The 12,943-nt window shown below is 57.4% G+C and overlaps 1 protein-coding gene across 1 annotated transcript in view; it reads right to left on the reverse strand.

Moving 5' to 3' along the window:
- Positions 1-146: 146 nt before the first annotated feature.
- Positions 147-12,943, reverse strand: part of NKD2 (NKD inhibitor of WNT signaling pathway 2) — a 29,298-nt gene continuing 16,501 nt past the window's right edge. The window contains exons 4-10 of the mRNA XM_028514912.2: positions 5,024-5,084; positions 4,516-4,643; positions 3,985-4,080; positions 3,153-3,300; positions 2,739-2,823; positions 1,991-2,118; positions 147-1,808 (exon numbers count right to left, since the gene is read on the reverse strand). Coding sequence (XP_028370713.1) covers positions 1,216-1,808; positions 1,991-2,118; positions 2,739-2,823; positions 3,153-3,300; positions 3,985-4,080; positions 4,516-4,643; positions 5,024-5,084 — 1,239 coding nt within the window. The 3' untranslated portion in view covers positions 147-1,215. The remainder of the gene's footprint in view (positions 1,809-1,990; positions 2,119-2,738; positions 2,824-3,152; positions 3,301-3,984; positions 4,081-4,515; positions 4,644-5,023; positions 5,085-12,943) is intronic.

Raw genomic sequence — 12,943 nt, forward strand, 5'->3', positions numbered from 1 at the left:
TGCCTGCGTTGCAGGCCAGGTCCCCAGTTGGGGATGTGTGGGAGGCAACAGATCATATTGATATTTCTCTCCTTCCCTTCCCCTCTCTCTCTAAAAACAAAAAAAAAATAAAATCTTTTAAAAAAATAACTCATTTCAAAACAGTGTGGCATATTACAAAATGCATATTTTTATTATGCCTGGGGGAAAAAAAACCTCAATTACAAGGCGACCACCAATTTGCTTGATTCTTGAAAACAGTTCCATGAAGGTAAATGCAAAACCACCTGCCCAAACTCTCAAGTTGCCAGGAAGTCCACTTGCTCATCTCGGACAGAGGAAGGAGCAGCCATGCCCTGCCACAGGGGGCCGCTGCCAGCCAAGGTTCCATGACCCTCAGACACCATCACTACCCCTCTCCCTAGAGGGACCACACTGTGTTTTCTGCAGGCGGACACCACGGAAACTGCCGTGAGCGCTATGATGCTGTATGTGTGAGCCCAGAGGACACACGTCCGCCTCCTGTCCAGCGGACTGTGCGTGTGTTTGAGATAGAAACTACCACCCCACCGGCCCTGCTGTCCACGTCTGTGTCCACTTAAGATGCTGGTGCCGGCGCCTACCCACCTGTGCCCTTCCTTTGTGCTCATGGCCTCACTTCCAGAGTTTACTGGCCACTGTTTGGGGAGCACTTCGCGCCTCCCCCATGGCCACCCTTGTTATGAGCCGCACTCAGCGTGGTGGAGCAGAGCTCACCCCCGTGCGCGCAGCACACGGAGAAACAGTCCCTCCCCACAACCTGAATGAGTAATGCACGAGGGCTGCGATGCTGTACATTCACTGCCGGCTCCGTAACTTCAAGGCCTTGCCACCCTGCACGTCTCAGTCCAAGGCACCCGGAGCAGGAGGCGCTTCCGTGAGGAAAACGCGAAAGTCATCTGAGCAGAGTCCCTTCCATGCCAGGAGGGCTCACTCTGGAATCATACGTGAAAGATACAATTGTGCTCGTCTATGCTTACATGTGGCTTTATGGGTTACACAGAATCACTTCATAACTGCGCAACGTCAGTGGCATCAAACATGTTCATTTCAACATGACACCCACCAGAACATGGAGGAAAGGAGAGCAGAGGAAGGGCCTTCTCTGTGAGTGTCCAGCTGGTGCCACCTCAGACGCCCACACCGGAGACTTGGAGCTGGGCGCCAGGTTGGGGCGGCTGGGCCAGGGTGTGCACGCTAGGACGGGTGGTGGTGGTGGTAGTGGTGGTGGTGGTGATGTTCGTGGTGGTGGTGGTGCTCGTGGCGCTGGACCACGGGCACTGAGTAGGCCTCCCCCACCAGCAGGGGCGGTAGGTCCCGTACCACCTCATGCTCCATTACCGCAGGCTGGCCCAGCGTGGCCTTGAGCGGTGAGTGGCCCTCCCTGCCCTTCTGCCGGTACCTCTTGTGGCCATAGGGCTGTGGCGGGGGCTGCGGCGGGGGCTGTGGGAGGTGGTGGCCATCCTGCGGGGGCTGGGGCAGGGCGGCTGGTGGGTAGTAGCCAAAGGCCCTCCCGGGCTTGCCTCCACCAGGCACGCTCGCACTGGGCACCCCAGGCGGCCTGCCCGAGCCCTTGGGGGACTTGAGGAATTGCTTTTCTTGCCCCTTCAGCCGGGGCTGCATGTCCAGGGCCCGGGCAGCGGGCTCACTGGCCAGCAGGACATGGTCAGCCAGCACCTGGGACCTGCGGTTGTGCACGGCGTGTGCGTCCGACTCCTGGGAGCGAGACCTGCCCGGGGGGTGTGAGGCCTTGCCCTGGTGCTCCTGCTTGGCCTGTGTTGGTGGGGACCCTGCACACAGGGGACACAGACTGTGAGACCCTTTGTAGGGCCTGGCCAGCTCGCCTGGGACCAGGAACCCCACACACACCTGGGCAATGATGCAGCATAGTCGCTGCCGGAGCCCTCATGCTTCCAAGGGCGGCGTCCACACCCCGGGGCCCCTCGCCCAGGGACTGGTCTCCGGTACCTACCGGGTCCGAACTTAGACGTGTAGTTTTCTATTCCAGCCAGGTCTAGGTAGTGGTTTCTCCGCTCAGTGTTCTCATCCACGCAGTACGGCCCCCTCACAGGGCAGGGGTGGGGGTCAGCAGTGGGCCTCCTGCGTGGGGCACAGGTCAGAAGGGGCCTGACCTCCGCCCCAGGCCAGAGCAGACATTCCTCAGAGAGGAAGGGGGCACTGGAGCAGATGGCCCTGGGCAGTGGGCTCTGACTGGCACCCACTGCCCAGAGAAGAGCATCAGAAAGGGTGAGTGTCCAGGACAGCAAGGTCCCCAGCTGGCCTGGGACCCCAGCAACACCCGAGGATCATTGTTGCAAACTGCCTATGGAGCCTGCAAGAACTCCTGTCATTTGGCCCACCTAGGACACCCAGTCGAGCTCTGAGGCAGAGTGGGTCACTGCTCTGACACCTCCACTGTCCCTGTCACTGCCACAGCTGGCAAGTGGAACCACAGTGTGCAGCGTGTGCCAGACTGAGAGTCTCCAGGCTGACCTGCCCTTCAAGCTTCACCCATCTCTCAAGACAGACACTGGGTGTTCTCGGCTCCAGAGTGCCAGGCCACAAGAGGGCACCCTCGCCCCAATGGGCACCCAGGTGCTCCTCCTGGAGGTCTGCCCTGAGGGTGCAGTCCCGAGGCCTGCAGGACGCAGGGTGTGGGTGGGCTGCTCCCACCTGAGCACTGCACACCTGGAGGGTGGAGCCAGACCCTGGCCCCTCACCTGATATAAGCAGACAGCCTCCTGTCGGCCACCCTGGAGTCCTCAGAGATCTCGCCTTCTGTCCTGCAGCGAGTGGGCTCTCGATCTGAAAGAGAGAATACCCTCACACATTTGTACACTCGTTCATTCATTCATTCACTGAGCAAATACTTCTGAGCCCCTACCAGGTGCCAGGCCCTGCTTTCCATGTTCAGGAAACCAGAGATTTTGCCCAGGCAGGTGGGGGGGTATGGAGGAGTGCTGCACAGTAGAAACAATGAACAGTAGTCCCCATGGCCTGGTGTGTGGAGATAAGGGCTACGGGGAATGCATAGTGGGGGTGGGGAGCCAGAAGGGGTGTCTGCAAGGAGCGGGTGGGCTGCCATTTAAAGCAGGATCTTCAGGGCATCTAAGCAGAGGACCCACGCCCCTCACCCTGTCCGGCGGGGGGGCTCTCCCTCCTCCTGCTGGAGGGCTCAGGGCTGACGGTCAGCTTCACACGAAGGGTCTTACTGCTGCCAGAGGAGTGGTTGACCGAGGCATCGACGACCTCATAGATGGTGTGCATCAGGCTGGACATGTCCTGAGGATGGCACCGGTGTCACGGACACAGGCAGCCCAGGCTGGGATCTGCTCCCCCCCATGCCACCGCCTCCAGGCAGCCTGCCTGTCTGAGTCCCTCTGCATTCCACACAGACCCTGGCTCAGACAGAAGGACCACTACGCAGCCTTCCTTACTCCAACTTCAGCCCCACGTGGTGCCCAACAGCCTGGGTAAGCAGCCCTGCTGCTGTTGGAATCACATCTCTTGCACCATTTAAATTTCACACTAAATCTGTATGTTCAAAGGACTTTGCAATCAAATAACTACCAACATTTAACTCAAACCCAAAGACACTTATTTTTGTTATCCTATGTGCCTGCCTCCTTTCGAGGGGCACACTGCCCATCCTGGACTCACAGCCAGCAGAGGTGAGTGCTGGGGGCACTCCCGAGACTCTTACCACCGTGCCCAGGGGCTGCTGGCCCCACTGAGCCTTGGGGGACCCAGAAACTGGCCACGCAGGGCTTTGACAGCCGGGGGCCACAAGACTCCCTAGGGTCCCTCACTCGCCTAGATCCATCACCCCCGCCCCCATCCTGGGAAAGGTCCAGCCTCCCCGCCTACCCCACGGGCTCAGCCTGTCTCCCCATCCCAGAGACCACGGCCTGTCTGCTGCCAGCCCCCTGCCCTGTGGCCCATCTTCCAAAAGCACAAGCACATCACCTCCCGGGTAGCCTTCCCACTATTGTCGAATCCATAGAGCGTGAAGGTCCACTCCTGGCGGTTGTCCTCCTCCACTGAGACGTCACACTGGAGCGCCTGCAGGGCACGTGGGGACAGAGGCAGGTGGGGTCATCACCCTAGGCTGGGACCGCTGAGCTTACCCCCTGTCTTGGGAGAATGGGCCCCCTCACTGCTCCCTCAAGCTCCCATCCTGGGTGGGCTGGGAGACCAATCAACGGTGGACCTCTGTGTCACTCCCGAGGTGCTAGCCCCACAGCTGGGGAAGCCCCCCGGATTATTTGGTGCCACATCGGCCAGTTTGAGCTGGATTTGCTGCAACACCTTCCTTGTACACCGCCCCCTCTCCCAGAGCTTGCGGACGTTAGAAGCACAAGCAAGCTTTGCTGTAAATCCTCCAACCGGCTGAACCTCAAGCAAACTGTCCAGGCAGGAGGCTGTTTTAGGGCCGATGTGCGCCTATCCATCCCAGCCACAGACCCTCGTGCACCGTGAGGCAGAGCGAAGACCTACATCGATGTTCAGGTGCTTCTTGCCCAGGCCTCGCGGGCCCTCGCGGCTTGCTGCTCTCTCAACCTCATCTGCACTGAAGAGCGGTCCGGCACCCTCTCGACCCTCGGCCTTCTCGGGGGGCAGTGCCACTGGAGGTTTGGGAAGGAGAAAGGAGAAGCTGTTTCCCCCAGCCCAGCCCAAGCAGGTGAGTCGGGGCAGTGGGGATATGGGAAGGTGCGGCTGGGAGCCTGCGATTCTTTCCAGACCTTCAGCCCTAGCCTGGGACAGCCAGACATAGCCAGGTGTGTCCTCCTGGCTCTGCCCCACTCAGCCAGGAGTGGCTTCAGAGATGGAGGTGAGGAGGAGGCTGCCTTGGGCTGGTCTGGGTTTGGTGGGGAAGTTCAGGAGCGTGGAGCATGGGTGGTCCAGGTCCTCAGGGGCTCACCTGTCCAGGTGTCCTGAGGGCAGGTTTTGGGCACATGCCTGGGGTGCAGGGTAGAGTCTGTGCAGTCTGGAGAGCAGGACTTACCCTCTAGAAGACACTGGTCCTCCCGGAAAGGTCCCTCTGTGGGGTCCCCGCTGAGAATCTCCTGCAGAGAGAACAGGGAACGTGTGACCCAGTGGCTCAGTGGGGCAGGCCGTGAACACCAGCCTTCAGGGGTGTCACTGCAGAGATGCCAACCTGTGCACACCTCACTAAGCCTCAGGCTTTTAGCAAGTAAAACGCATGCACATCCTACCGTGTCATGTGGTTCCACTGGAACCACCTCCAGGATAACACCCAGCTGCCAGACACAAGAACTGGGAGAGTGATGCCCTGTCACTGCCAGAGAGCTCAGGTGGCTGGGCTCCCGGCTGTGGGGGGTTGGTGGGGGGCAGGGGGAAGGTGCCTCTCCCAGAGCAGCCAGGTGAGGCTGAGGGGTCGGCTCAGAGAAGCCCTCAGAGCCAATCCCAAAACCAGTCATGGAAAAATGGGATTCCTCCAACAGAAACGGCAGAACAAAAGCTCACATGATCCTCATAATGAGCCCATGAAAGGGAAGAACATGAGGAAAGGCAACATGAACGGGGTGATCAGGGAAGCACCTTGAACCAGAGAACCCTTCCTGGCAGAGCCTGGTGCCTACACCAGCCACTCACCCCAGGGGCAGGAGGGTCCTGGGGACACTGGGGTGGGGGGGCGCCCTCTGCTTCCCAGACATATCTGTCCTGACTCCTCCATGGCTTCAGGGTGCTGGGGGCTGGGGAGAGGATGGAAGCAGAGGTGTCTGCGTGTGGGCACGAACCCCCAAGGCTACTTGGCGGCACAGCCCTCTCAGCCCCACGGCGTCATCCCTCCTCCTGACAGGGAGCCACAGTGTCGCGGGAGGCCCCTCATCTTTCCCTGGCGCCGGGCCTGGACTCCAATGTGACTGCTGCCCTAAAGTGCCTGGGAGTTCCCGCTGAAAAAAACGTCCCTCCACACACATCCCAACGCTCGAGTCTGCGGTGTTCACCCACCAGCTAACCCAGCAACTACCTCTGAGATGCAGAGAGGCTCAAATAAGTGGGGGTGGGGAACCCATTTGGGAGAAAAGTAGCAATTTCACATCCCTGTGACTGCTGCTTTCGGTCATCCCTGGTTACATAAAATGCCCTTTAATCTGTGCTGTGTTGGCTAAACAAAAGGGCCAACAGCTTTCATTGCAACGGCTACACCTACCACAGGGATGCTGGCCAGCTGTGCCGCCCCTCCCCACTGGGGTGACCTCCCAGGTGCCAAATCCCAGAGAATTGGGGCCCTCGAGCCAGACGGAGCACAGGCAGATACCCCATCTCCTGGAGCCCAGCAAGTACCCATATCCCACAGAGCCCTGGCCCCTCCCGGGACGCCCCTTACCCGCCTATCCTGCTCTGAGCACCCTGTGGCGGAGACCCCCACTCCTAAAGCTTCGTTTTCCGCTCTCACTCCCTTTGCCACCCACAAAGGATCCCAGTCCCATGCCTATAAAAGTCTGCCTCTCACCCTGACCAGTGTGGCTCCGTGGGTTGGGTGCTGGCCTGCAAACTGCAAACTGCAAGCTCATGGGTCCCATTCCCAGTGAGGGCGGATCCCTGGGTTGTTGGGGGCAGGGGTGGGGGGCACGCTGGCGGATGACAGGAAACAGATTGGTGTTTCTCTCCCTCTCTTTCTCCTCCCCTTCCCCAAGCTCTAAAAAATGAATATATCTAAATGTTTCATTTAAAAATAAACTAAATCTTTTAAAAAAGATTTTATTGAAAAGTAAATAAAATCAACCAATGAATGTGTAAGTAAGTGGAACACACTAATGTCTTTCTCCCTCACTAAAAAAATAAATAATAAAACTTAAAAATAAATAAAATCTTTTTAAAAAAGAAAGAAGGGAGGGGGGAAGAAAGAGAGGGAGAGAAACATCGATGTGGGAGAGAAACATCAATCCCTTGCCTCTCATACGTTCCCCGGCTGGGGATTGAACCCGCAACCCAGGCATGTACCCTGACTGGGAATGGAACCTGCCACCTTTCGGTTTGCAGGCCGGCACCCAACCCACTGAGCCACACCAGCCAGGGCAAATAAATTAAATCTTAAAAAAACAACAAAAAAAGCCTGCCTCTCATCCAGATCTGGCCCCACTGTCCGCCTGGCCAGGTTTCTGTAGAGGGTCCTCAGCACTGTGCTCCTTACTGCGCTGGCTGAGCACTCTGTTCTGCCACAGATCCTGGGGCTCCCTCATCAAGCAAACAGGGTGAGCCCGACCTGCTGATCCCCTCCAGCACAGGGGGTTAGGGTGGGGGGACAATGCTTGATGCTCTGCTTGCTTCCTGCTCCCATCTCCGGCTGCCCTGGTGCATTGTCCATCCACTCCCCAGCATCCGCTGGCCACGGGGACTGGATTTCAGCCTGAGGCATCCTAATGCTTTATGAACACCCAGGTCGTTCTTTTGCACGTCAGCGTTAGGGGACTGCAACCTTCGACCTTCACTGTGGGGTCCCCATGGTCTGATCCGTACCCTTCTCACCCTGCAGGGGTTCTCAGGAGAGACCACTCAGGCCCGTCGATGAGCTGCCCCAAGGCTACCATGCACATCTCCTGCCCAACTGTCCTGGGCACAAGCCATAGTACGAGCCAGAGCTCCTCGTCCTCCCCAGCAAGCAGCCCTGTGCGGGAAGGGTTTGTCCGGGACGGGTCCTGGTGAAAGGCCCAGGACTGACCATCTGCTCAGGTGAGACCTTGGGGCATTCCCCACAGCTGTCTGTGGGTGCAGGGTGTTGGCAGAGTCACCTGAAATCGTGGCTCCTGGCCTCCCTTGAAAAGACCAGGTCAGACCACACCTCCCCATGGGACAGCACTCAGCAGAGCCGGGTAGCCACACCAGGGTCCTCACCCCCATCCACCAGAACTGTGGTGGCATGCATGGGCTGTCCACCGCAGGTGCCAGGTCTGGGAGATCTCACACACCTGGCCGAGGGAGGGGCAGGACACCAGCTCCTACCTAAGGCTGTGCAGGTGAGCTAGGAAAGGAGAAACCTTTTGTGATGCAAACACCCACATCCTGAGTGCCTCTGTTTTTCAGGTTTCACCATTCACACATTCCTTCAAACTTTGCTGCATCTGGGATCTTAGCAAACACATTCCCAGGTTGCCAGGGGCCTCTGTTTTCCTTGGAAACCCCAAGCTCTTGCATAAAACAAAGGTGGGAAGCTCTGGGAAAGATCTTTGAGGGAGAAAGTGCCACAAAGCTGCTGCTTCTTCCCCTGACAACTGAGCGAGGCCGAGCCCCAGGAAAGAAGGGCCTTTGAGACGTGCTTCATTTCCAACCAGCAGCCACTGGGGTTCATTCCGTTGTTTTGTCCTGGGAAGGGCAGGTGTCTCCTCTTTTCCAAACAGATAAAACCTGTGTGTTTCCCTGGAAAGATCTGTGTTAGTTCAGCCCACAACTCTTTAAAGGAGTTTAGTGCAGAGGTGTTCGGGATTTGGGCTTCAATAAACAGAGTCTGAGGCCCTGGCCGGGCACTCGGTTAGAACATTGTTGGGATATGCTAAGGTCACGGGTTTGACCCCTGGTCAGGGCACATACAAGAATCAACCAATGAATGCATAAATAAGTGGAACAACACATCAATGTCTCTCCCTCCCTACCTCTCCTTCTAAAAAAGTAAATTAATAACATTTAAAAACAGGGTCTGTTGAGGATAACAGAGCCTGCGGGACAGTGTGTAGTGTCCTGGGGCAGCCATAATAAATGGCCGCAAACTGGGGGCTTAAACAATAGAAATTCATGCTCTAAGTTCTGAGGCCAGAGTTAGAAATCGAGGTGTCACAGGGCTGCACTCCGTCTGGAGGTCCCACGGGAGGGTCCTTCCTGTCTCCTCCAGCTCCTGGTGGTCCCGGGTGTTCTGGCCTTGTGGCCGTACCCCCAACCTCTGCTCCGTTGTCACACGGCCTCTCCCTGTGTCTGTCTCTTCCAGGTCGAGCCTCTCAGTGCCTCCATCTTACAAAGATACACATGAGGGTGGTCGGTGCCCCACCAGGATGAGATCCCATCTGCAGAGGCCCTTCTCCACACCAGGCCACAGCCGTAGGCTCCGGGGAGGAGGACAGGGGTCTTTGGGGCCAGTGTTCATTCAGCTCCCACCGTCCGAAACTGGGCCTGGTCTCCATTCTGCTATATGGACCAACAACTCTCAGTCGGCCGCAGAATCACTCGGGCCTCGGTTCCCTCTTGGTGAAACAAGGCATGGGTTCCGAGGAGGGAGCTGGGGCTCTCCAGGTGCCCCCCGTGTGCCAGGAGTGCCTACACGCCGCACTGTGGGACCTTCCCCTCAACGGGGAGACCTGTGCTGTAAGGACAAATAAGGTAACGCCATTGACACCTCAGACACCTGAGCTTGCTGACTGGAATTCCTCCTCCTAGCCTGAACAGGCCGGTAACAAGGCTGAGGGCAGGAGACCCGCGTGCACAATTCCTTCTTCAAGAGAGAAATGTGATGGACACACTGCTAGAGACTGGCTTGCTTCTCCAAGTAGACTCTTTGCAGACTCCGACAGGCCTCTCTGGCTTGCGTTCCTGAGAATGTGGTGTTCCCCAGGGGCAAATATTTACACTGTCCAGAAAGCCAGCTCTGTGTGCTCAGCCCCAGGAAAAGGCCCCGCTTCTGTGAGAGGGTCCAGGATGGTTGTGATGAGAATCCAGTGTGGCCACCAGGAGAGTGGGCATCTGGCACCTGGGCACACCCCACCCACCAGGCAAGAGAGCAGCTCTGGTTCCCCTGCCACTCTCAGAGCTGCCACTTCTTTTCCATTAAAACAGACTCAGATGACCCACTCAGTGGATCTCGAGCCCCTGACAGCTCACGGCCTAAAGCCCCAGCACCCCTGGCCTTCTGGAAGTTCTGCCCTCCTGAATATGAGGTCAGGGCTGCTCCTCGGAGATCTGGGTGAGTTCCCAAGTCCTGTGTCTCCTCCTCCCAGGTGTAGTGGCGGGCAGGGCAGCATTGGACTCCATGTGGACCAGAGTCCAAGCAGGTGAGAAAGAGGTGGGGGAGGGTAGAGAAAAAGGGGGGGCAGGGAGGAGGTGACCTGAGCAGGTGTGTTGGTGGCATCTTCCCAGAACGGTTCTTAACAGAACTCTCGGATGCTCCCTCGGTGACTCAGTGGGCTCCTCGGGAGAGGACGACCTCAGGTGCTGGGTGAACTATCTAGAAGGTGCTGTTTATCAAGTGTTCCCTCGAGGTCAGAGATAAGATGGACTTCTCCTGGGTACATTTAGTCACCTCCAGCAAAGGCGCCCCTGGATTCAGAGCGCCTCTCTAGGTCTGTACCCCTGCTCCCCATCCCCACTACACGTGGCTGTAAGGGGCACAGGGCAGGCACAAGGACAGGACTCTGTGGCAGGAACGGAGTTTCTGGTGGGGTTTCTGGTCAGTAGGGAATAGCCTCACTTTAGCTCCCTGCTCTTCACAGGTAGCGCCTAAGCAGGTAAAACAGACAGCTCTAACGTATCTCATGGAGAGGCCTTGGGGACAGCTGGGATAAAAGGGCCGTTGTCACCACCTCAACTCTGACTTCTGCAGTGAGCGCTGCCCGGCCAGCCATGGAACTCTCTAGAAGTAAAAAAGCTGCCATGTCAAGAGCTACAGGGCAACCTCACTCCTCTTTGCGGGTGGCTCAGCAGAAGGTTAATCCTGCACATGGTGGCAGCCCCAGTGCTGGGTGGTCAGGGAGGAGCTGGGGACCAGGAGCCGCCTGCCCATCTGTGATGGACTGGGGAACCACAGGCCCCACGGGCATGGCAGGCAGGCGAGGGTTTGTGAGGCTCAGGCGAGAGGCTGAGGATTCCAGAGGGAGGCCTGGTATGGCCAGGGTCCCTCAGGGTAGATGTCCATCAGGCTCTTGCTGTAGGTGGCCAAGGCCACTTCAGGGCAGTGTGGGAGGTGCCTGGGGCTGGGTGTGGGTGGAGGGCAATGTGACATCCAGGCCAGGATGGCCTGGGCCCAGAGGGGCCTGAGCCCCTGCTGGAGGCCATCAAGACACGGGATGTTTTGTGGGACGGATGGGGGTGAGAGGTGGGGGAGGCCTGGGATCGTCGTGCACCAGACAGAACCAGACCATGCGGGAACAGGCAAAGGGCGGGGCTGGGTCCCAAGCAACCCTGAGGGCAGGGACACCCCAAAGAGGGTGAGGAGAAGTATCAGGGTCAGAAGGGTCAAAGGTCGTGGAGAAAACAAGGAGACCAACAGCGCGGCTGGCAGGTGGGCACCTTGGGAGCTGTCAGGGGGCTGGGGAGGGCGGGTGGGAGGAAGGAGGGTAAACTGGGGGGCAGGAGGGGGGAGGGGACTGAAGGCCTGTGCTTTGTGCTCCGCAGGAGCCTCAAGCAGGAGAGGCCGGTCACTAAGCGCTCCAGCAGAGAAACACGGAGGGACGTGGAGGCGGGCCGAGGGCAGCTCCAGGGCTGTTTAAATAAAAGAACCCCATCGTCAGGGCCAGGAATTCACGGCGAGTTTCCAGACGCCACCAGATTGGAGGCTGTGTGGGAGCACATCTGCCCCCAAGTGTCTGCGGGGCTCGGGCTACTTTCAGAGCCTGTTGTTTGTAAGAAACGCTTTGTGAGGGGGTGGAGGCTGCTCTCTGCTGCTTGCCAGCGGATGGAATTTGACTTCAAGGTGATCCGCCAGCGTCTGTCTGGAAACACCACGGCAGCTTTGAAGTGGAAGTCTCGGTTTCAACGGCTAAACAGTTTCAGATGTGACAATGTAGTTTTATGGGCTTAATAATTCCGACACATGTGCGGCTGAGGCCCATGGTGGGTCCCATTCAAGGGGCTGCTGTAACTGTTATTCTGAACTTCTGATTTTAAAGCAAAAGATTAGGGACGATGAAACCAAGCATTCACGGGCAGGGGGCCATGCAAACGGGCTTCTCAACGAGCTGCAGATGGTTTTCGTTTCTCTCTCTCAAAATTAAAACAGAGCTTCAAGATCTGAGAGAGGCGTTTCTAGATTCTGCCCATCGGTAATCCTGGGTTAGGACTGTTTAATCAGGCTCTGTAATGACCAAATTTGGAATTTACATCCAGAGACTCAGTCATCTGGGATCAAAGAGTCTCCTAAAATAAACACGTGTCTCCTCACGTGAGGGCGGTAACGTACATCCTGTTTGGAGTCTCTGTCTTCCTCTCACCCCTGTCCCACTTCCCACAGTTCTGCTCATGTCGATAAGACAAGATGTATGACACACCCCACTCACCCTGGTCTATGCAGATTTACATGTTGGTGCTCACCCCCAAAACACCCTGGTCCTGGAGAGGGTTCCCAAGGACCCCCACTTGGACCATGGTGGGGAATGACTGCCAAGCCCATGCTCAGGGTGACCGAGGACACGTGCCACAGGAACAGGTACATCCACCGATGACACGTGGGGACAGGAGTGTCCACTGATGACACACACCACTAGGGACCCAGCCCGGCGGCCAGCCCCATAAACACATGCGGGGAGAACACTGTCATCAGCAAAGAAGGTCAGTGAGGGGCTGGCTTTAACAATGTGGTGGCCAGGATTCTCTCTCTGCCACTCTTGGGAAGAGGGACTCGTGCTGCCCACCTTAACTGACCCGACTGGGGAGAGAAGCTGGAAGAGCCCCTGACCCCAGGCCCCAGGCTGGTCGCTGGGACCAGGATCCGCATCCTCCCCGAGTCTCCACTAGACTCAGGTGTGGCTGAGGGTGAGCAGGCTTCTCGGGCGGGGGAGGGGAAGCTTCAGCGCAGTCACTAAATGTACTAAAAGACACTAAGTGATCGTACACACGTGCGTATCTAGTCTACGAATCACGTATAGACATACGTGGGTAATACAGACTATATATTCACACTATGTACGTACACACACCATTTTTACCCTTGACAATTGAGAAGTGACCATAAAGTATGCCAAAAAAAAACCCCAGGGAG

The sequence above is a fragment of the Phyllostomus discolor genome, chromosome 3 (assembly GCF_004126475.2).
Source record: "Phyllostomus discolor isolate MPI-MPIP mPhyDis1 chromosome 3, mPhyDis1.pri.v3, whole genome shotgun sequence".
NCBI lineage: Eukaryota > Metazoa > Chordata > Mammalia > Chiroptera > Phyllostomidae > Phyllostomus > Phyllostomus discolor.